Source organism: Peromyscus californicus, unplaced genomic scaffold (assembly GCF_007827085.1).
Source record: "Peromyscus californicus insignis strain IS unplaced genomic scaffold, ASM782708v3 Scaffold_12__1_contigs__length_115047231, whole genome shotgun sequence".
In the NCBI taxonomy this organism is placed as follows: domain Eukaryota; kingdom Metazoa; phylum Chordata; class Mammalia; order Rodentia; family Cricetidae; genus Peromyscus; species Peromyscus californicus.
Window position 1 is genome coordinate 52934044 of NW_026294413.1, and position 24409 is coordinate 52958452.

General features: G+C 48.3%; 1 protein-coding gene across 3 annotated transcripts in view; it reads right to left on the reverse strand.

Moving 5' to 3' along the window:
- Window positions 1-5093: 5093 nt before the first annotated feature.
- The window catches only part of Gfra2 (GDNF family receptor alpha 2), a 99605-nt gene continuing 80289 nt past the window's right edge, over window positions 5094-24409 (reverse strand). For all 3 annotated transcript variants that reach the window (XM_052732791.1, XM_052732793.1, XM_052732792.1), the window contains 5 exons: window positions 18773-18882; window positions 17919-18059; window positions 15770-15942; window positions 7525-7578; window positions 5094-6511 (listed from right to left, as the gene is read on the reverse strand). In XM_052732791.1, the coding sequence (XP_052588751.1) occupies window positions 6389-6511; window positions 7525-7578; window positions 15770-15942; window positions 17919-18059; window positions 18773-18882 (601 nt within the window). In that variant the 3' untranslated portion in view covers window positions 5094-6388. The remainder of the gene's footprint in view (window positions 6512-7524; window positions 7579-15769; window positions 15943-17918; window positions 18060-18772; window positions 18883-24409) is intronic.

Sequence of the window (24409 nt, forward strand, 5' to 3'; positions counted from 1 at the left end):
GCTCAATCCACAGTACAAAAAAAAAATAAAATTTAAAAACTAACTTATTTATCACAATCTAATGAAACTATTAAGGAACTCACAAGTTCACTGGCTTAGCTAATGTCACTAGCCAACGGATGGCAAGATTCGACTCAAGTTCGAATCTAGAACATCCTAGATTCCTAAAGGACAATATATTCTTGGATATTTTGATGTCTTTAGACCTTACCTTCTTGCCAGACTTGAGAAAAAGCACACAGACAAGGCCTCAGAAGCTGGATTTGGAAGCCCGAAGCTACCTTCCTTCAGGGAACTCCTGGGAGCCCATGGTCTTGTAAAGACATCTCCATTCTTGCCTTGAGCTCGGTGAGGAACCACATGGCAGTCACTCTCCCATAGGTGATGACCTTTCCGGCAGCTCAGCTCTATGTCTAATCGATGCCTCCTGTCTTCAGTTCTGAGCTACTGCACTTTCCCGGCTGCGTGTCCTCTACCTTCACACTTGGAGGAGGGATAGCCAATCAAAGGACTCCAGAGAGCATGACATTTGGATGCTCTGCAGCCACCATCCCTGGTGACTCTCAGATCAAATCAACTGTAATTTACAAGTAATGCAAGCATGTCTGCTCTCTGCTGTTCCTACTCTCCCTGCCTTCCCAACTACACTTGGCAGGGCTTCCAAGAGTAGCGCCCTGGAGTGTAGTGACAATCATACCCTGTCTCTTCTTCTTAGGCTATAGAAGGAAGAGGGGGAAGTTCCAAAGGTGACCCCAAGCAAACAAGCCTGGGCGTCAAGGTAGGTGCTGAGGGAATCAGGGAGGCCCAGGATATTGACCCTTGGGTAACACAGTGCGTGTCTTAGTGGCCACTATATGGCAGGCACACAGAATAGCCCACATAATCCTGACCATCCCTAGAAAGCCAGCTTGATACCATCATTTCCTATATGAGACAATTCAAGGGTACTGGGCATGATACCTTAGTTGGTCAGCGACAGATTTAGAACTCAAATCACATCACTTTGAGTCCCAAAATCACATCACTTTCAGTCTCTCTCCTCTTAACCATTGGGCCTCCAAGACAAGAACAGTCTAAGGTCAAGAAAGCAGGGTCCCAGATGGTCAGTTTCTTTCCTAAAGGGTCCATCTTCCCACAAAATCCATTTCCCAACTAAGCCATTAATCTACTCCAGGAAATTTGAGATGGTGATGCTACTGTAGATTACCCAGCTCCATCCTCCCCTGCCCACCAGGAAGGCCTCAAGCCACAGCTCTTTGTCATTGAGTGGCAGCCCCTTTTCCCTTCTCTTTTCTTTTAAGTGTACACCATGCCTGATTTTATGAAACTGTCTGGAGAACTCCCTCCTCACTGCCCTGCAGGTTCCTCAAGGTACACTCAGCTTTCTGTCTGCCGGTGGTCTGGTACCCTTACCCATACAAATGATGAGGATGTTGAAAATAGAGAGAAGGGTGCACCAACAAGCCCAGGGAAGTGACTGTCCCTACCTGAGCAGCTATGAGCCAACACAGACAGGTCATCTATGCAGCAGTTCAATTCAAACTGGCTACCTGGTGGGACAGTTGGAACACACCTCTGGTACTAACCCCTGAATTTGAGTTTGAATCCTACCACTCACCTTCTTCAAAATCTGCGACAAGATAGAAACATCTTTATTTCAGTGCATACAATAGAAACATGGCATGAACCTGCCTGAGTCTCGACGGATGGAGGGATGGTTTTACACAATTTCAAAATAGCGTCTTGCACAGGGACACATGAGCATTCGTAAAATCTCTCAGATGTGCATATTTCAAAATATCCTCACTGTTCTGGGTTTTGTTTTCAATAATCCTATTATGATCCTTTCAAAATGCAGGATTGTCGTTTTCTGCCATGGGAGGTACAGGATAAAGCCTCTGCTTTGCATTAAAAACGGGATGTGGTAAATGACATTCTCAGGAGTTGATTCTCTGTGCAGTTTGTGTTATGTACAAGTTATGTACTTGTGTGTGTGTGTGTGTATGCATGTATGTGGTATATGTGTGTTCACATGTGCATATGGGTACATGTACATGTAAATACACGTGTGTGGAGGCCATAGGTCAATGTGATGTCTTCCTTGATCACTTTCCACCTTATCTTTTGAGACAGAGTTTCTCACTAAACCTGGTGCTCACTGATTGGCCAAACCGGCTGGCCAGCAAGATTCAGGGATCCAACTATCTTCCCAACCTCAACAATGTTATAAATTTACACCACAACACACAATCAATGTGGGTGCTGGGGATCTGAACTCAGGTCCTTACACATGCATGGCAGTCATTATAGCAATGATCCACCTTCCCAGCCCCTTGCCAAGTCTTTGACAAGACCTCCAAGCCCTTTCTGTTACTTACCTGTTTTAATATAGGAGACACTCCAAGTAGTATGGCTGGGTTTCCAGAAAACATCAGCACTGAAAAATTTCAAGCCATCTCTCAGCAAACTGGGCATGCAGTCCTGGTCCAGAACACTGGAAGCGTGCCTCAAGGGGTGGTAGTCACACTAGTCAGGAAAACAAAGCTGACTGCTTAGCACCAGCCTTAGAGTTGGCTTCTGTCCATCTCTGCCCGTCTCTGAGCCTTTGCCCTCTCTCTCAGAGCTCATTTAAAGTTGAGAAGGACGACTCGAGTGCTTGTCTAATATAACTTCGTAAGCGAGGCTACCAAGGTTGAACAAGATGACAAGATTTCCCATAAGTGACCAAAAGGCAGCTTCTCACTGCTTAGACCTACCACAAAGACTATCACCTGTCTTATTTGTCACTGTTGGTTTCAAATGGCTTTGACATTGCCTTTAAAATTTAATCATTTTTAGAAGATGAACATCAACCCCCACGGAGACCCATAAGAGTGGAAAACAGGCCATGAATACATTCACTTGTATTAACATGGAGTGTGTGGTTTTATCCCCTGGCATCCTAACCCACTTGGTAGGGGCTGCTTAAGTCCACTCCACAAATTAGAAAATTCTGGCCCAAGAATTTCTCCAGCTGGGAGGCAAGCCTGAAACTTTGCTCTTCCAGGAGCAAAGGAAAGTCTATCTCATTTGGGCATTTGGCGGTCCATAGCTAGTATACATGCAAGCGTACACACATGCGCACACACACAATGGAGCAGCTTTGGAACAAAGCCAAGTTACAGCAAGTGGTGTGTCAGACCACAAGCATCAGCGGGCATCTCAGTGACCAGGCTCTCCTTAGTGAGAGCCTAGGGATGACACAAGGGTGTCATCCAGGCTTACTAGTGTCAGAAGGGTCTTTTGGACACATCTGGGCCTGAGGATAATATGCAAAGCTTGTTTTCTGGAAACAACAGTAAAATCAGGCTCAAGCCCATCCCTGGGAAACCTGCTTCTATTTTTCCTTCAAATGCAGGGTTTGAGGACTCAGGAACTAAGACAATGCCCCTGTGACTATTCTCAACATAAGGGAGAGACCGAGCTGTGAAGATTACCACAAGGTCAGAGTGAGACAAGTAGCACCGCTCCCATGATGTCCAGGACATTGGACGTCCTCAGACCCCCACTTCAGGCTTCCTTAGACCTTCATCCTGGCCTGGTCTACCTGCTGTAAGAAAGGAGACCCAGAGGCAAGAGCCAGCAGGAAGCTGATCTCCAGGCTCTTGTCTGAACATGACCACCCATGACAGATGTTCCTCCAGCAAGTGAAGAGCATTGAGATGTGGCTTCAGACTTGCCAAAGTCTTGGAATAGGGAACATGAGCTATGGTAACCTGGCAGACAGACACGTTCCCTGGATGATGAATGTTCAAGAGCCGGTGGCTAAGGAAGCTAATGTCATAATGTCTGATGACTGAGGTAAGCACACAGGCACCTCGATCACCAAATAACCTCAAGGCAACTTAAAATTGCTCTCTGTGGGTCCCTTCAGCCTGCTCCTGGTGCTATGGTCAGTTCGCCTATGTCTGTCCCCAGCCGAAATCTCAGTTTCTAGGCCCCAGTGTTCCTTAGGTGTTCTCTACTTTCTGCTCCAGCCTTCTTTGGATCCCCTTCCAATTCTGTGAGCTCCCAGGAAACCCCGCCCAAACCAGTGTCTTTGCCAGTCTCAAGAACCATGTATTCTCAAGTGGCCAGCACAGTAAGGCAGAGGTGGCTGGGAAGAGGGCAGGCTGGTTCACTGTCCTTCCTCCAGGCAGACAGCTGGAGCATAACATGCCAATGTCACCATTGTGAACAGATGTTACTAACATGTGTACAATCAATAAGAGCCATTTGAGCAGAACCAGGACTGAGAAACTGAAAAATGACATCACCTAATAGGGTGATGAGGCAGGATCACAGGCAACCCTAAAGATGTAGGCCAGACTTTGCTTCTCCATTCTACCCACCTCATGCATATACATGTGTATGTCTGTGTATATATATGATGTATATGTGTATATATATGATGTATATGTGTATATTATATATATTGATATATATGTATATGCAGTCCCAGTATCCAACTAGGGTCTGTGTGGCAAATGGAAGAGATGGAAGAACAGGATGGAGAGAAGGAAAAGAATGCTTGATCTTTTGTACCACCACCCCCCAAACACTAAGAATTATCTTATTTCTATGGTGAGACTCAAAGATTAAAGTTCCAATCACACACTTCAGGTAGACCAGAAGTCCTAAGGAGACCCCACCCCATGATCTATAAGGTGGACAGGGCCACCCAGGCTGCTTAAAAACAAAAGCATAAGCAGGATTGGTGACAGGGTGTCTCTCTCAATTCTCCCAGCCCACTTCTGTCTCAGCTCTCTTCTAGTCTTAGAGCAGCTGACATCAGTGCTGGCTAGGAAGGTGAGGCAAAAGGGGACAAGACACCACAGACTCAACCAGGTCACAGACCTCAGACCCACCAAGTCAATATATATATATATCTCCTATGTGAGTTTCATCTGTCACCCACACCAGAACATGTGGACCAGACACACTGATGTATGCACACATGCCAGTCCACATATACAAATATATACAAACATCCACCAACTGAGCGAGACCCTCAGGTAAGCATTCGGTAGGTGGTACTTGGCCAAGAACAAAGCATAGGCGAAGTCACTCAGGAGTGAGGCAGAAGGCAACTCGCTTCCTAGTACATTTATTGGAGCTTGGTTAAGAGTGAATGCAATCGGGAGTCCCCGGCCACAGCCCCATCAGCCCAACTGGACCAGAGCTCAGGGGACCTGGTACCTTTCTTCCCATCATAGACAACATTATTAAAAAAAATAAACTTTACAATAATACATTTTCGCTCATCTGTAGGGTATTATTTTCATAGTTTTGTTTCTTTAAAAAAAATGAAATAAAGAAGAAATCACAGGATATATGTATATGGATATACACATATGTGGAGAAAGGAGGCCCAGTATGTACAGACAGTGGATGAACGTCTCAGAAATGATGAAAGAGAAAATGGGAAAAAGGAGAAGAGAGAAGGGGTAAGCTTGGGAGCCCACCAGAGTGTTATGGACACATGTCCAGCTAGGGTCTCCCCAGCCCCATTTAACAACCCTTCTCCCCGAGGGAGACCCACCAAATAGACCCACAAAAAAAAAAAATCCAAAAAAAAAAGCCAACAGAGGATCATTTCTCTTTGACGTCAAGATTCCTGGCATGAAGGAGGAAGGCGCATCTTGGAGCTGGTGCCAAGCAAGGCTTGCTCCTTCCCTGGAGGAGCTTCCTCCTGTAACAGCTCCTAACCCCATCTATGCTACAGGCACCACGGCCCGGAGCAGCCATGGGAGTTCCCACTCCAGACTCAGACCCACTCAGTCACAGAAGACCTGGGCGTGGCAGCAAACCATCTCCATCTTTGAAGCCAAGAGGAAGAGGTGACAAGGTCCTTATGGCCAGCCCTGCTTCCTTGCTGACCAATACTCTCTGCTAGTCCCTGGGCAGGAAGGTCCACAGAGTAGGCAGCTCAAGAAACAGCTGCAATTGTTTTTTCTCCAGTCCACACCAGGCACAGCAAAGTCCCTTCCACAGCAGGCTGTCATATGGTCCCGAGAGAAAACACCAGTAAAGAGAAAGGAGTCGTCCCAGAGCCTTGAGGCCTCCTTGGTGCTGCTGGGTGTCCCTTGCAGGGGACCTCTGGGCAGGCTTCAGGCTGCCCACCTGCTTGTCTGTTTGGTTTAGAAAAATTCTCCAGAGAAGAAACTTGGGAGGAGAGAGGTTCAGAGACAATGTAGGAAAAAAAAACTGTTTTGTTTCTTTTTTTTTTGCAAAGGAAGTGTGAGTGAGTGTGTGTGGGGTGTGTGTGTGTGTGTGTGTGTGTGTGTGTGTGTGTGTGTGTGTTTCCATTTTGTCAGGCGGGTATCACATCTGGGTTGCTTGAAGAACTTTTGTGCTGGGTTCCAAAGGCCTACAAGGCCAAGGTCAGCATCAGGAGTGGGAGTGCCGTCAAGGCAGCCGACAGTCTGGCCCTGCTGGAGCCCGAGTTCAGTCTGATCACCTTTTTACTCCCTGGACTCATGTTTGTCGTGAGCTGATCCATGGCAGAGGAGGAGACACATACGAAGAAAACAACAGAAACCCATCAGGAGGGCTGTGGTCAGTCAAAGAAACGGACACAGAAAACGGTTGTCTCTGGCCTTGCCTCTCTCACCATACAGAGCCCCTCTTTTGCCTCCCTTACACTCTGAGGGCAGAGCTGTGCCTCCAGGGAACTGGGCAAGACAGTGGACTCTGTCTCTTCTAAGCCTCAAGGCCATGGGCAGTAGTCCTCAGTAAATGGACCAGTAGTCCCCATGTTGGGAATGGGGGTATGTACCCCAGGAAGGCATCAGAACACAGGCACCCCGGCACAAGCTTGTAATCCCAGCATTCAGGAGGTGGAAGTAGGAAAATTTTAAGTTCAAGGGTAGCCTTGAGTACAAAGTGAGTTCAAAGCCAGTGAGGACCATAAGGTAAGATCCTATTTCAAAAGCAGTAAACAAACAGAAAAGATTCTAAAGAAATGGGGCTTTGGGGTCCATAAGGGCCTGGTTATTGATAGGGAAGGAAGAAGGCCACCTTCTCCCTGCTCCTGATTGATAGGACACTCTTCCTCCCCAAATCCCCACCCCTGCGCATCTGACAGAGCTTCTCTCTTACCCTTCTGCAGACACTTGAACCACCCTTTTCCTCTCAAAGTTATCATCCTGGGTCTATGAGTCACTCTTACAGCCTGGGCAAGGGGGCTCCTTCGAGAGTCTGGGTCCTTCTCTACTTCCATGCCCTGTAACCACCACAGAACTAGAGCCAAGCGAGTGCTCAAGCCATCTGTCTTAGAGGGGATTGTGGGAAGGCCTCTGCTCGGAGCAGGTATTTGTCATCCGCAAGGAGACACCCACAGGCTCTGGCTGTGGCCTTTACCACCCCAACAGAGTGACTTCTCACTCAGGCCCAGGAGGGGTTGGAAGTTCAGCTGACCCAGGGGCTCTGAGTTCAACTCTTGCCTAAAGAACGGCTCCTCTGGGCCAGTCTCAAGTACCCATCCCCCACTGTGCCCCCACTCACCTCTGTGAAGCACATGCTCAACTCTTTGGAGTTGTTGGCCTTCAGCCCTTGCTCCTAGGAAAAGAAAGCATGGCAGGTTAGCAGGCTGTTTGGGTCCAGGCTTTATCCAGTGTTGTCATTTACTGCTGGCACCATTAAGCAGAGGGTACACAAGAGACTTCACTGGCTGGGACCCATGCAGCACGAAGCATCCTGCTACCTCTGAAACACTCTGAATTTTTTTTATCCTGGCTCGTGTGGACTCCTGGAGAAAACTCTGGTCTCTAGTTTTCTGCATTCTGTGGTCCCCGGCCAACCACATCTCTAAATACTACTCACAACTCCCCAAAGACGGAGAACATGCCTGTTTCTTGCACTGAGCCATGTTTGGCTCCTAAGAGCAACTCAGCTAATGTTTCACTAAGTGTATGCAAGCGCAAATGAATAAATGCCACAGAGAAAAATGGCTGCTGGGTGCCAGCTCATCATTTGCCATTGCTTCTGGAGAGCTGTGGAGAAAAAGATTATGAGCCCTCATCTGAGTTCAGGAGAGATGAGAGCTGTGATTTATTCGTGATGCCTGTCACTAATGTTAGGGATCTAGCAACTGTGCTTGGTCATTTCCATGCCAAACAGATGTGTGCACCTGGGCCCTCTGCAGATGAGGTGAGGGATAAGCAGGAAAAGTGGTTTTGGTGATGCTCCAGAATTCTCTACCTTGACTTAACTACTTGGCAGCAGGACCAAAGGATTTGCACAATCTGCAGTTCTCTGTTACTAACACTGTGATGGAGACCCATGAGAACAAACTGGGAATATGGTGCATCTCTCCTGACCTCAAATAGCTCAGTTCTCATGGTAATGGGGGGCGGGGGACACTCTAGCCAATAGAAGCACCTAGGAAGCCCAAGAAATTATGTGGAAGTCACTGTTCTTGGCCAGAATTATCAATAATCCCTTGGACACCATAGGCAACCCATCATCCTGGGCATCTGGTCAATTGAGTAAGGCCCCAGCTGTCACACTGAGATCCAGGCCAAGAAAGGGTGGTGATAACCCAGACTGGAGACACAAAAGTAACCAGACCCACGAGGAACCTGCTCAAGTCCACAATACCAGTGTCCCCAGATAACAAAATCTGGCCCAGCCAAGCCACCAACTGCTATTCTCTTCAGAGGGTCACAGGCTCTAGGTCCTTGTATCCCCAAAGATGGGCTTTTCCTCCTCAAGGCATAGTGCCACTTGTTCTGGGCAAGCCACTTCAGGGAGAACATGTCATCTCATCTCAGAGGATGTACTGTCTTCACAGTCTCCCACCTGGCACCCTCCTCAGCTCTAATCCTCACCATCCCCGTCACATCTGCCCTTCCTGTGTACAGCCAAGAATCTATCTGCACCCAGCACCTCTTTCTATTCTAATTATAGGGTGTGGCAAGGCTGGCCTGCCCTCAGTGGTTCCATGGCTTAATCCCATGTCCTCTCCCCCTGCCCCTGCACCTCCATTTCAATCCTTCTAGATATGAAGCCCATGTAAATCACAGAGTAGGACAGCCCCATAGGATTCAAGGTCCTTGTCTTATTCCAATCAAAGGTGCCCTGTCTTTGTTTTATTAATGTACTTTAGAGTTACACATAAAATTGTTTTAAAATAGCCTATTGCCTTAAGAAAATTAAGATCTGATAGAACAACCCAACTAAACAATTACCCAAGGTGGGGCAGCCACAACACTCTGTGACTGGACAAATGCTCAGGCAGCCCATACGGGCTCCTAGACTTGGACAGTGATAGCCACACAGGATTCTACACCAGGATCAAGCCACAAAGAAAAGCCAAAAATGTTCCCAGGCCTCAAGCCAGAAACTCATTCTCCAGCTCCACCAGGAATGTAGAGATAGGATCCGAACACACATGCTCTTTGGGGTCCCTGACCTAGGCCTATGTTCCTCCCCAGAGTGACCAGGGCCCAGCAAGTTCTCCCAACCAGGAAGAAGAATCCTTCAGAACCTAAGGAGAGTAGACTCCAGGGCCTGGAGAGGTCACCCCCATTTAATGAGGATTACCTGTCAGATCTGCCCATGCTGCCCATGAGCTACAAGATCTAGTTCTAGAACTCTCTACCTGCTTAGTCCCTTTGATTGTCTACACTTCGGGACCTAAATCCTTGCTCCAAGGTGGTCTGGAACAGAATAAGAAGCAGGGACCCAAGAAGACAGAGTTCTGGGCTCAAGACTTGCTCCTGCTGATTACCCAAGACAAACGTACTAACCCTCGGTTTCCTCCGCTATAAAATAACCTAGAAATCACTAAGTGGCACTGGTGCCAGACACCGTGCCCCCACAGATCTCAAAATGACCTGTTCATCACACAAAGCATGAAGCAGCACCACGTAGTTTTGTATCCAGAACCCAAGAGCCAAGCATCCAAGTGACAGGGAAGGAGCCTTAAGGTCAGAAGGTACAACCCAAGTCAGCCTGCAGTCTGGGACCAGTGAGGGATGAGGAACTCGGGGCAGCATCATGCTCTCTCCAAGAACTCCTCTACCCTGTCTGCACATCGGCAACTCTGGAGGCAAAAGGCTGGAGAAACAACCCTCGGCCCTCCTGCTTCCAGGAAACAGAAGCTAGCAAATGGCTGCAGTGACCTCCAACAGCTAACCCAAGACCCCGCCGCCCAGCTCTAGTCACACGAAGCAGCAGGGGGGGCGGGGAGTCCCAGGCTGGCTTTCCCGAAAGCGGCACGTGGGTCGGGGGGAGCAGAGAGATAGAAGTTCTATACTACCTAATGCTGGAACACAGAGGCTCAGATCCCCTGCCTCCCTCCCTCGCTGCTGGGGCTGCTCCCTTTCCCGCCTAAGTATCTCAGCCTGGGGAGATGAGATGATTCAGCAGGTAGGGGTGCTTGCCACCACGTCTAGTAACCTGAGTTTGGTCCCCAAAACCCCACGGTAGAAAGAGAAAGCTGACCCTTACAAGTGGTCCTCTGACATCTACATTTGTGACATGGCACAGATATACACACACAAAGGAATAAAAGCATATATATATACCCTGCCTCAAAGGGCTCATACAGAATCTGAAAAATAAACTCTATATACAAGAGTCTCTAGGCAGCCATAATCCCAGGAGGGAGGTCCATCTTCCTCCAATCCTTCACACACACACACACACACACACACACACACACCATTGCTCTGTCCTCGACTACTCTGAGTCCTGTGCCTGCCCTGCTCAGAACCTCTCATAAGGCAGGCAGGATCAGGGCCCGTGGATGTTGGTACAGCACTTCCAACAGCTACCCTTATCGCATGGAGGTGGGGCAGAGGGTCTTTGTGGGATGAGCTAACTCTTGGCTAACAGGCCACCAGAAGCATGATGACACAGAGAAGGGGCGACACCTGCAAGTTTCATCCTTCTAGAACTTTCTCCCAGGGAGGTCCTTTTTGCCCAGGAAGTTAAAAAGAAGTCCCCATGCTTACTCCCAAAGCCGAGCCTATAAGTCCCAAGAGTCTCTCTGGCTTGGCTCAGATACTAGTGACTAAGGCCCAGTGCCAGTCTGCTGAGCAGGCAGAGCCAGCCTGCTCTCTTCGGTACCCTACTCCTGTTCTGGAACGCATCGCCAACCTTAATCCCTTGGCCTTCTCTCTCACCTGTACCCTTAGGACAGGCCAAGGACCATCTCTCTCCTGTATTCCCCACCCACAATGACCCTCATTTTTTCTTCTGCTTCCTTCCCTGACCCCTCCATCTAATCTCTCTTTTCAAGCTTGTGACTATGGGTATCCCAAGAATCTTCCAACAGGCTTCCCTGACTCTGTATCTCTGCCTTGCCAAACAATTCCTACCTGCTGTCGGATTAACTACTACACTCTTGGCTCTGAGCAGACCCCACACTCCCCCCTAGCCGGAGTTTGTCAATGGCTCACTGCTCACCACTTTCTGCCTATTACACATACACAGGACCCAAGCCTCGCCACACAGCACTCACTGTCCTGCCAAACCAATGCCTGTTTTCTTCCAATCAAAGCCATGGGTCTGTAACTGTACTCAATAAAGTGCCAGGGGCGATCATTTTAGGCTTTGCAGCTAGAATGACCGTCCTAACTGCCCACAATGCTGCCTATGACACAGAGACAATATGCAAACACCGTATCATCAGCTCAACCCTTCCCTCTGCCTGCCACACCCTTGTTTACTCTGAATCATGTACTCAATGCTCCTCCAATTTCTCCAGGCCAGGCGGCAGCTTTTCCCTTGCTGGCTAGCCCTCAGCTTCCACTACCACACAAGGCAAGTCCTCCCACCCTAAACCCCAGTAGACCACCTGGGCCTCCTGTCTATCCCACTGCTATGAGGAACAGGGTACAGGCTGAATAAGGTTCTCAGTCTCAGTGGCCAGGATAAAGTGACATACAGTTAGAATTTCTATTGAATAAATGAAGCCATGTGCATTGCATGTATATCCCAGCCCCATGCTCCAGTACTAATGGGCCTGGGAAAGAGACCCACACAGTAAGAGGGTAGGATGGGTGGAGGGAAAGAAATGCTGCTGCTTGCAAGGTCTGCTTCAGGCATCAGGTGAGGGTCTTACAGCCTCTTTTCAATTGTCCAAGATGTGATGGGGCAGCCTCCTGCCTCAGACTTCAGAAACAAAGACCTTGGTTATCTAAAACCAGCCTACCTCCCAGCCAGAGACCATCGAGGTAGAAGGCTAGGCAAGAACATTCAGACAAGGTTCCGCTATAGACAGATCCTGAGGCTGGAGACCACCTCAGAACATGTCAGAAGCTCTCCAAGTGCCAGAGAGCCACAGAAAGGGGGCCACAGCTGGGGTGCTTCTAATATACAACCTGAGGCTACATCAAAGATGCTGGACCAAGTCCTAGCTCAGGGATCCCCTCTGCTGTATAACATTCCTGCATCCCTGTCCGCAGGTCTTCAATGGGAACAGGAGTTCTCAACCCTGCATCCACTTTGTGTGCAGAGCAGACTTGAGAGAGAGGAAGCACAAGACAAGTAGAGGCCCAGGTCCTGGCCCTGCTCAACCACCAAGTGGTCACGAGGCCACAAACAAGTCATTGTCCACCCTGGGACCCTTTAGTTTGGGAAAGAGATGCTAAAGGATCCAGTCTTAACATCTAGACACTCGCTGGGTTCCCATCAGGCTGCTATCTCTAGAGGCCCCTTGAACTTCCCCTAAGGAAAGAAAGATAGATGAAAGAAGGTAGGAAACATAATCTGGCCTCTTCTGAGCCATATTTTGGAGCACACAGGTTCCGCCAACCCTGACCTACACTTCCTACTCTGCCTACACTCAGGGACTCTTTCTATAGTCGTTTGTTACTGAACTCTCAAGGGTCCCCCCAGAACCATCATAGAGACCATCAGTCAGAGATATCACAAATTAGCAGAATTGATAGACAGGGGAGGGGCGTAAGGTAGGAAGATGCCGAGCCCCCAGGCTAGCCCTGATCTGAACCAGGACAGAGCAACTTGGCATGGATGAAAGGGGGTTCCCTACAAAGATGGTAAGCAGTGATTCAGAGGCATTTGCCTTGCATTTCTGAGAAGGGATCGAAGGTGGAAGGGTGAACCGGTCTCTCCTAAATACCGATTTTCTTCCTTGTCTTCTAGAAGGGCTGTCTCTGGAATCCTGCTCAATGACTTAGTCAGTGGGTGCCAGGTTGACAACCCCTGGGGCCAGGCCTGCAGGAACCATCTGCTAAGGAGCCTCCCACCTACCAGAGCTTTATAATCCCTGCCTTTGGGCAGCATTCCTCAGTATACAATGCATTTTTATATCATCTCCCAAACAGATCATTCATCATCTCCCCTGGAATCAAATCAGGATTAAGACAAGCCCCCAGAGTGGAGCCTGTGAAAGCCCATGTTGTAGGGGAAAACTAAGCAAGGATGCTTTAGCAACCCAAAACGCAAACAAAGAATGGGGGTCCATGATGTGACAGAGACAGTAAAGGTGTTTACTGTGCAAACCCAGCCATCTCCAGAAACCCACACAGTGGTGGAAGGAGAGAACTGACTCCACAAAGTTGTCCTCTGACCTCTACCTATGTGCCATGGCATGTACACCTGTGTATACACATCATACACAAACAAGCTCACATGTAGCAATAATTAATTGATTAATCAATATGTAAAGAATTAATTTTTCTAAGAAGAAACAATGAGCCTTGGCATTATTAGACACTGAAGAGTCTGGGGTGAGGGCTCACACCTCAGCATTGAACTTCTCCATGCTCACAAGGGATCACACAGAGGTTATAGGAATAGCAACCTTCTGATAATGTAGCTTCTCCACAGGTGAGCTGTCCCCAAGAAGCTTGGATTATGTAAGGCATGGGACAGGCAAATTGTGCCTGAGCCTGGTCATCAAGCAGGTGGCACAACGCCCATCTTCCTAACTGTCTACCACATTAGCGTGAAATTGAGCAGACAGTTGTCTGTGGGAATGGGAACCTGAGCCCTCCCTTGGCAGTCATTCAGGTATGCCCAGGAGGTAGCCAAAGATGACATGGGTGCCTTCACCCGCCACTCCAGAGGGAGGCTTAATGGAGGAAGTATGCAACAGAAAGGCTCCAACTGATACTTAAAGGTACTTAAAGGCAACTGTCAGTGATAATGAGACCCCAGCAAGGAGCAGAAGGAACAGTGACTTCCCTAACCATGAGGGTCACCAGCAGAGAGCTGTGACTTGATGGGTGCCGGGGAGGAACCTGTTCAAGTTCTCATCTTAGTGCTGTGAATGTTCCATTGCCGATTGGAGAAGTCCACTGCCCACCATCTCAGGTCCTCCCAAACCTTCTAGTTGTCTGTGCCCCTGCTGGTGTTCTCCAGACCCCAGCAATGTGTTCAGCCAGTGTCCGACAACTCCTGCCTGAAACATCTCCTGTGCTCTCCACACACACCTCACTGTTTGCCCTCTGTTCACGTTGGCATTCTGGACTAAATTTTCTTCCAAATATTTTGTTCTAGATGTTTGTGTGTGTGTGTGTGTGTGTGTGTGTGTGTGTGTGTGTGTGTGTGTGTGTGTGTCTGTGTGTCTGTGTCTATGTGTATCTGTGTCTACGTCTACATCTGTGTGCATCTAAGGTCTGTGTCTGTGTGTGCACATGTGTGAGTAAATATGCATCTGGCCTACTTAGGATCAACCTCTTTAGCAGACAAGCTACTACAGTGAAGGACATCATTGTTTGACCTTTAAGGCCTTAAAGACTATATGTCTTAGTTAGGGTTTCTATTGCTGCAATGAAACACCATGACCAAAAGCAAGTTGGGGAGGAAAGGGTTTATTTCCACATTGTACTACATCAAGCCAAACAGGAACTCAAACAGGCCAGGAACCTGGAGGCAGGAACCAATGCAGAAGCCATGGAGGAGTGCTGCTTACTGACTTGCTCCCCTTGGTTTGCTTGATCTGATTTCTTATAGAACCCAGGACTACCAGCTCAGGGATGGCACCACCGACAATGGGCTAGGTCCTCCCCCATCAATTGCTAATTAAGAAAATGCTCTACAGGCTGACCCACAGCCTGATCTTAGGGAGGCATTTTCCTCCTCTTGTATTATTATAGCTTGTGTCAAGTTGACATAAATCTAGCCAGCACACTGTACAATGCAAGATAGTATCAATCTCACTCACCAATGTTTCCCTAGAAGCTCATATAAGATACAGCTTATACTGGGTCAATAAGTCACATTGCATTGATGGATGGGTGGATGGATGGATGGATGGATGGATGGATGGATGGATGGACCATTCAATGAACACTGTAAGTCTTAGAGTCAGATAAAGGCTTGAAATCTCATACCACCAACTGTCAGTAGCATGTTCATGGGTATGTCACCTGAGACCTCTGGATCAGTTTCCTGAATGTTGAATAAGAATGCTGTCACCTCATTATGAATTCAATGAGATGAGAATCACCAGCATACTTACTGATAGTTTGCAGACTGTAGCTGTATGATAACAATTACCTTTCTCTTGTGCCCCAGTATGTTTAATACAATACTGATAGGTAATAAGTGTTTTCATATTTGCAAAGAAAATGTCTAAATGAACAAAGAGGTAAAAGAAAATCTTCTTTCCCAAATCCCTGCCCCTTGAGCTCCTAATCTTAAGGAACCTTCAGTGTTCCTTCAATGGCCCCATTTGAGTGATTTCCCATATCATGTCTGACACCCTGGTGCACTATGAGATCTTGAGCTATCCAAAGTTCTAGTTCCCATGTTTCAGAGACACAGCCCTCACCTGGATAGACGTGCAGGTGGTGATGACACTGGTCCCGAGGCTGGTGCTATCGCTGAGATCATCTGGCAATGAAGGAGTCTTCTCCACTCGAGGGGCCTGGGTAGCTGGCAATGAGGGGCCTTTGGGAGACATGTTCACATCTGTGCCATTGCCAAAGGCCTGAATGGCATTCCCTGGATAGAGGACAGATAGAAATAGCAAAATCAGAGCCCACTTCCATCATTCCTAATGAACTTCCTTCCTAACTACTGCCCTCCCAAAGGAGCCTAGAAGCTGGGACAAATGGTAGAACATTGGAGTTTGATTTTGCTAAGTCGTCTTTCAGATGTAAAATGCTCTCCCAGTTGGCGAGGAAAATACAAGATAAAAGCTAGAAATGGAAAATTAAAATGGAAAGAAATTAACATGGTGAGAATTGCTATAAGGAAAAGGAGAATTGATCCAGGAAGCCTAGAGACACTTGGCCAAGCCAAGACGGCAGGAACATCTTGGTGGTCAGCACTGGAGACCTCTCTTGCAGAAGGCCCCATCTTTAGCTCCTGGGTACAGGTTCTTCCAGCTCCTTTGCCAACTCAAGTACAATCTTATCCCCACCCCATACTCAGCCATTCTCCCTCTCCTAATCACTGACTTTTCCTGGACAGCCTCCCTAACCCATGCAACCAACTAGCACTAATCCATTGGGGGAAACTAACTGCACTTCTTGGACAAAATTATTCTTAAAACTCAACAAGTGTCTACAGAAATATCTACCTCCAAAGTCATTATGTCTCACTGTGGACTATGCATACTGTCCTACCATCAACAATGCTCTCTCCCCTTTACTGCCAGTCCTGGAGATGTCTTCTATATCTAACTAAGTCCTCCAAAGCAGAAGAACCTTGGGAGGCAGTAGCCCATGAAGCCTCCCAAGGATGTCATCTGAGTCTACCTCCTAGTCATCTCATGATTCCACCTCTAGTCACTGTCCCCTAGTGATCACAGTCTTCTTCCATGGGCATCTACTAGAGTATGGGACTCTCAGTATTAGGTCACCCATCAAAGTCATATCCACAACCCCAATGACATCTACCCACAACCAGGTTGGACTGAATGCCAATACCAACTGCTGACCAGAATCCTTTAACCACTCTGCACTGCCACCCACCACCATGACTTTTAGGCAAGAAAACCCCAATGCTTTCAGATCTGCAGAAAGAGTATGCTATCTTCCAGTCCAGATACATGCCACTATGCATGTGCAATGCTATGTGACAAGGCTCTCTCCTCTGTAATCTCCAGTCTGTGTTCTCCTAGGGAGCCCTGGAAACCTGTCAGAGTAGACCATCAGATGGTCCATGCCTTTTCAACGGGCTAATACCCAGCTGTCCTCAAGAGATACAACCTCTGAGAAGCCTTGAGTCCTCTCTTATCCAGGAGGACTTGGGTATCTGAACTCTAACACCATAGAGAACTTTAGCCTACAACTTCCACTATGCTGGGATCACAGATGACTCTTGAGTTGAACTCCATCTAGCTACAGTTCTTTAATGACAGGCACTGGAATCTATCTCTGAGTCCCCAATGCCAGAATAAAGGGAAGGGGAGTAAAGAGAGATGAACAGAAGGAAAAGTGGAGAGAAAGAACAGGGGAAGAGATGTGCCTGTGGCATCATCAGCAAGGGATGTCAGGCTGCAAAGACCAAAGGCAAGCTGAACTTGACTGTGACCACTTCTTTCTGCAGCCTTTGGACCAGTAGTTAAATGGTTTTTTTTTAAGTCACCAATTCCAAGAGGAAAGACCCACTACATGGAGAGGGTGCCTGTGGTCCTCATGAGAAGACTCTGTCTCCAAAGGAAACTGGCTGATGCTGTCAGAACAGCCAACAAAAATCATTCTGTCTTGACTTCCCATGGTCTTGGGGACTCTGATGGTAGGATCAGGCAGCTCACTGACAGTTCTGTATGGAATCTCCAAGAGTTCAAAACTTCTGGCCTCTGTGGGAAGTCCTATATGATACAGAAGCCCCACAGGTATCAATGGCCATCCCAAAAAGATGAGAGGAAAATGACCAGGGCAGCTCTAGGTTCCCTCCCAGGTGGCAGAAGTATATGCTGGCTAGGGGACAGAAGGGACAGAAGGGCATAGGAAAAGTTTTCCCAGACTTACGGAGGCATGGGTTTTCTGTGAAGTCCCTGAGGAACTTCTCACACTCTTCTTCCTGGTTCCCACTACCACGACAGTTGCACCAGGGAGACACCACAATGCCAGTGGGGTTGGAGTCCACATAGTTGGGTGTCATATCAAACCCTGGGAGGGAGGAAGGGAAGGAAAAGAAGATGCTGAGACACAATAGGACAAAGGTTCATGTTTGCCCACACACACACACACACACACACACACACACACACACACACACACACACCAAACAAACACAGAAAACTTATAGTCCTGACTCTGAGCACAATTAGCCCTGATGACTGTGGAATCGCAAGGACCAGAAAGGCCAAAGGCCTAGAGAATCACCAGTGTCATCAGAAGGGCAGAAAAGACCCCAGCAGCTCAGGCCCAGCCTTCAGGTCCTTGCTTTCTCCCTCACAAACATGCAGAGTGATTCTTCTAGAATCAAAAAGATAAAGGCACCCATCCTGGGTTGGATCTCAGCATTTACCAAATAAGTGAACCTGGTCAAGGAACTGTTTCTCTTAAGCATCGGTCTCCTTGCCTGTGAAATATAAATATCAACTACTTAGAGAAAGCTCCAATATAATCCACATTGACTGATTCGCAGTGCCTCGAAGGCTGTAGCTTAATTTCCAAAGTCTTGTAACAAAGAAACAGGCCCCTCCTGATAAGGAGTAGCCTCCCCCTGCTTTCCCCTGAATGCTCTGTCTGAGTCTGCCACAGGCAAGGCTATGCTGTGAGTCTCCTTCACCGGTCTTGGGCTGGTCTGCAGCAATCCCCACCCTAGTGAGGTTGGGGAGGTGGGCACTGAAAGCTCAGAAAATGCAAGGAGAGCTTACCAATCATGCCAGCATAGGAGCCCAGACACGCCTGATAGTTGTCCGCAGGGCAGCTGGTGAGTGTCCGGTAGGAGGCTCGACAGTTGGCGTGGAAGTCTGCCAGGCGGGACCTGGTGTCAGGAAAAGACCCAAGGAGGAAACAGTTTAGTCTGGCAGCCCGCTCCAGCCTCCTCCGCACTGCCTGGGGCATAGAAGCTCCACACTGCAGATCCTAGAACCTGAGGAAGCCGGGAAAGGGGGGGATAGAAAGTGAAGGGAGACCGGAAGAGCCAGGCATAGCGCAATTTAAGAAAAGCCCCAGCCACACATCTCTAATACCAGCACTTTGAGAGCTAGAGCAGGAGGGTTATCACAAGTCTGAGGATAACCTGAGTGAGCTACACAGTGAGTTCCAGTCCAGCCTGGAATACAGTGTGAGAATTGCCTCAAAAAAGAACTAAACTAAAGTTCAGAGACAAATGGACACAAGGAACTCAAAAAGCCACTGGCAATGCTCTCTAACTGGTTCTTGCTAGCAGAAAAGCAGAAAGGAGGGAAGGGGTGTGCTGATAGACAGTATCCAGGACCAGGGCAGGGAACTAGGTTCCGCTTCCTGCCAGCCAGCACCTTGGAGAACGTTGCCCAAATCCTGGAACACATTGCTCTTCCCAACCCGAAGTGGATCCAATGATCCCTACCCTAGCCTGAAGCTCAAAGACGTCAGAACTCAGGGAGAAGGAGGAAGAGTCTCCTTAGGGTGAAACATCTCCTTGTTCTTGCCTGGACTCTTCTGTATCACGTCAGAGTAAAGGTCAATAGGCTGCCCCTCTCCTGCCTCCCAGCATCCCCAGGCAGAACCCACCTTGTGAAGTTTTCTCTTCCTGACCTAGTATGCCATCACCCACTGTTGTTAGCACCTGTGACATTGCTTTGTAGCCACCTGTGCCCAGCTCTCCCACACTCAGCCAGGAGCAGGAGCAGGCCTGTTCTCTACCCCCAAGCCTCAGAGCTGATGTGGCACAAAGTCTAACACCCACGGGAGCCCCCTTCCTTCTCCCTCTCGCCCTAGTGCTCTGGCCATGGAGGTTTCCATCAGCCTCTCTCCCTATCATATCTAAGGCAAACATCATGTCCTGGCCATGTGACTTCATTTATCAGCTCATCTGAGTCTCTGAGAGCACAAAGAAAGCATGGTCCCTCTGACACTTAAACCTCAGACTTTCAGCTTCTAGAACTATAAAAGGTTATTTCTGTCTTACGCTGCCTAGTCTCTGGTACTTTGGTACATCCCTGGCAAACACTAGGATTTTCAAAGATTCCACTTTGCTCAAATCTTCCTCCAAAAGGAAGCAAGGGTAGTAAGAGAAGATAAAGGCAGAAATGGAGATCCTGCAGAATCCTGCATTGTGAACAATCACTGGTTACCATCTTCTGTACGAAGTTGTTTAAATGTCTTCTGTTTAAGTTGTTTAAACACCCCCCTCTGACTGAAATTCATGAGTTCATTTCAATTCCACGTGGGCATGTACAGAACTTATCTCCCACTTCCGGCATCTCCAAAGCTACCCCCAACCCTTCTCCATGGCCATCTTTTCCTGTGATCACATAGATTTGTCCTCTTTCTACATGCAACTACACAGAAAATCTGGACCCAGTAACTCAACAGCACAGAGACTTGCTGACAGTGCCTTGTTTAGTCTCTCCGATGAGAACATCCATTGCTAATGTGGCAATTTTATTTCTTTATTCATCCATATCCTCCAAGGCCCTGTTAAACATGGGATGGTAGATACAGCCCTCATCCTTGCTCCAACTATGTTGGAGCATATCCTCTGGCATATGACTGGCCGAGTCAAGATGGGAATGGTAAGCACGTCAATATGACATCAGAAGGGAACCCCAGTAACATAGTCAAGGCAGCATGCTCCCCACCCTATCTCCACCTCCCCAGATTGGGGAACAGGGATTTGGGGGAATGACACTATCTGCTCACTTCCTTACAAATAACAGGATCTGCCCAAAACTGAGCTGAGGGTTCCAGCTAGACCTGTAGCTGTTGGAAGCCTCCTGGACTGCTCCAATCACCACCAGCATCCAGAGCAGCCTTCTCCTCTGTAACAAGTTTGGCTCCAAGATCAAATGGCACTGGGAACTTTGCACATCTTTCAGCTGGTCTCACAATCCAAGGAGCCTCTCAAAATGTCTCCAGCTCCAAGGCTGGAAAAGGAGTGGAAACATAAATGAGAGAATATGGGAGGGGTCCTTTGAGGGATCTAGAATGTTTCCCTAGCAGACCCTAGATCAGCCAGACTCTGCAGGAGAAGTGGGGGTAAGGATACAAGCCAGGGGACAGAAGGTAAAAGGGTTCAGACCTTTTCAAGAGTTGTGGCTAGAGGGGCTCCTGAGCTGGCAAGGAAGAAGCCAGTCCAGCTGCTGTGAGAGCCATCTGTCACATGGCTCTGCTCCATCCCTTGCTCTATTATGTGACCTGGGGCTCACTGGCCATGTCTCTGGTACTCAGTGTCCCCACTTAACAAATAGAAAGCTATGTCTTCCCAGAGCTTCAATAAAATGGTGAGAGATACTCGACAGAGCCGCCAGCCATCAGCAAAGACAAGAATCATCATCTCGCCTTCTCTCTGCAGATGTCTGGTCCCCAGCACTATGCCTGGGTCTAACAAGTGCAAACAAGAAACAGCTTTGCATGACCCACAGAGAAGAAAAGCACACCACTTTATCCTGCGGGTAAAGTGAGCACATCAAGGGAAGGGAAGGCTCCAGAGGCAGTTTGCTGGGTCCCACAAAGACCCTACCCTCCTGAACCCACTCTCCCTTTCCATTCCATGAAGAATGCAAGGCGGGGAGGACAGGCCGTGGGAGCTTGGAGATGTGCACAGAGCCCCCAAGGCCAGGTCCCAGGGTAATGTGCAGGGAAATCAGCATCTCAGTCCTGTGTGGCTCCAGCCTCCTGCCCTCGGAGAATCTGGTGGTTAGTGCCAGGACCCTCGACAAGAAACTGTTCAGAGTGAAGGGAGGGGGAGGACGTGGGTCTGGACCAACAGTTGGTGAGGAGAAGGGAAGGGAAGGGAAGCAGCTAGGCCTTCTGCTGTCATCCTCATGGCTCTCAGCATCAAGACAGTTTGGCAAGCAAAGGGGACAAATGGGGCCATTTAGGAGGTTGCCAAGTCCAAGTCTCCAGGAGGCCTCTGATTGCTCAAGTTTTTCTCTGCCTCTCAATCTGTGATAAACCCATAGCAGCGGGCTCCCTCTGCCAGCTACAGAGACCAAGTGGAGTCAATTTCCTTCAAGCCCTGAACAAACTCCAACAACCCCAACACAATGAGAACCAACCACATGAACACTCCAGCCCGACCCATAATATGTGGGGTGCCAGCTAGTGATCTCCACCTCCTCTAGGCAAAATGTCACTCATCCCCTCTACCCTGGGATGTCATCGGTCTCTTGGATTCTGCTACTGCTGCCAAAAGTTGATCTTTGCCGGATCAGTCCCCCACATCACAGATTTCTGCCTTTAAGACCCCACCCCCACCCCAGAAAGAGATGGTGTAAAGAAATCGTGAGAGGGAAAGACAGACAGACAGATAAACAGAGAGAAAGGAGCAGAGAGCCAGCAAGACTCTGAAGTGTACACAAACCAGTTCCTCTTCACTGAGCTCGGGGGAGCAGGTGGATTGCCCCAAAATCACAAGCCCTCTTTGGGCCAGCTTCATCAACAGCTGTGGCCTATTCAATCACAGAGAAGCAGCAGGAGAGAGGCACTTGACCCTAATTTGATGAAAAGGTGGCCATATTAGATGCAGTATGCCCATTTCATTTGAATTTCAGATGAATGTGGGGTTTTTATCATTATTATTATTATACATCTTAGACATACTTGTACTAAAAAAAGTTTTCTGAATCTGGAATTCAGATTTTCCTGGGCATCCTATATATTATCTGTCAGCACAGGTGCCCCAGCAAAAAGAGAAAGAGCAGAGCTGGGCATGGAAAGGAACGCACACAGCAGCACTCACCAGACTCGGGGGTGGGGCACTTCTCAAAGTGTGGTAAACAGACTACCAGCACTGCCCTTGGCCAGAAATTGTTGGACATGCAAATTTTCTAGGCTCCACCCCAAAACACACCCTACCTGAAATCACAGCAACAGAGCTAGGAATCTCCCCACGAGGCCTCAGATAATAGGGTAGCAGGCTCCTGTCTGAAGTGTGGCAATCCGCACAGGCTGCAGAGTTGAGATTGTGGGTGCCTTTTATGTCCTGCCTTCTGGTCTAGCTTTAAACACCCCTACTTTACACCCCAGTGGAAGAAATAGAACCCTAGAAGGCTTGTGGCTACATGCAGAATATGCACGCTTCTGTACACTCGAGTATACAGATGCTCTCTCTCTCTCTCTCTCTCTCTCTCTCTCTCTCTCTCTCTCTCTCTCTCTCTCTCTCTCTCTCTCTCACACACACACACACACACACACACACACACACACACACACACACACTCACCCAAAGAGACACCTAGTACACAGTTGTACAGACATGCCCTTCTGTCTTGTATGTGGTGCTATCCAAAAGAAAAGACACAAATTCATGTTTTATTAGTGACATTCTTCTTGGCCCAGGCTGTAATACCTTTCCAAGTCTGTTAAGGAGCACTGCATTTTGAATCTGAAGTGTGTGCATAGGCCCATGATTTGGGTGCATGCTCCCCAGCAACTGGGGCTTCTAAAAGGATTGTAGAGCCTTAAGAGACAGGACCTAGGAAACGTCTAGAGGTGGGACTTGGAAGGTTTTAGCCTGGTCCCTAATTCTGGCTACTCTCCTTCCTGCTCATCAGTAATGTGAGAGACCTCTACAACATGCTGCCACCACCGTGAATTCTGCCATGCCCTCCCTGTCGTGATAGATAGACTAAGACCCTCACAAATCATGAGTGGAAATAAAGCTGTCTTCTCATAAACTATTTCTGCGGGGTATTTTGTCACAGTATCACAAAGAAACTGACACAGAATGTGAACTTCTCTCCCAGAACCCCAGAACCTTCCAATGCTGGCCCATGCATGGCTTCTGATTTGCAGCTCTTTCCGAAGTTCCCATCTATCAAGCTGTACCTGCTCTGTGGCTAGAATGGAAGCTAATGAGTGGCAGTCTATGGTTGTGCACCATGGCCAGGGGCCTGCCGATCAGAATGGTAGGTTCACCAGTATTGTGTCAATGACTAGGACACCTGAACACTTCACGGAAGGTAAAGTGTTCCCAAGAAGAGTAACTGACTCAGGATATACTATACAGACACCACCTTCTGGGACCGGGTAGACACCTGGCCCAGACTGGATCAAGTGTAAAACCCCTTTCTCTTGGCCATTATGGTCCAAACAGGGCCCCTGACTAAGCTTTTCCTGATGCAGCATGCAAGAAAGAACATTATTTGCTTTCATATTTCCAGACTTGAGCACAAACATACCAAGTCCACAGTTGTGGTCTTGGGGTGACATTAAGAACACTTACATAGCAATTTGAATAAAGGAAGGAAAAAAAGGAAAGAGGGGATAGAGAGGAAGGAAGGAAGGGATGGGAGGGAGGAGAGGAGGAAGGGAGAGAGAGACTTTCTCCCTTGCTTCCTAGGATAAACGTCTATCACTTATAT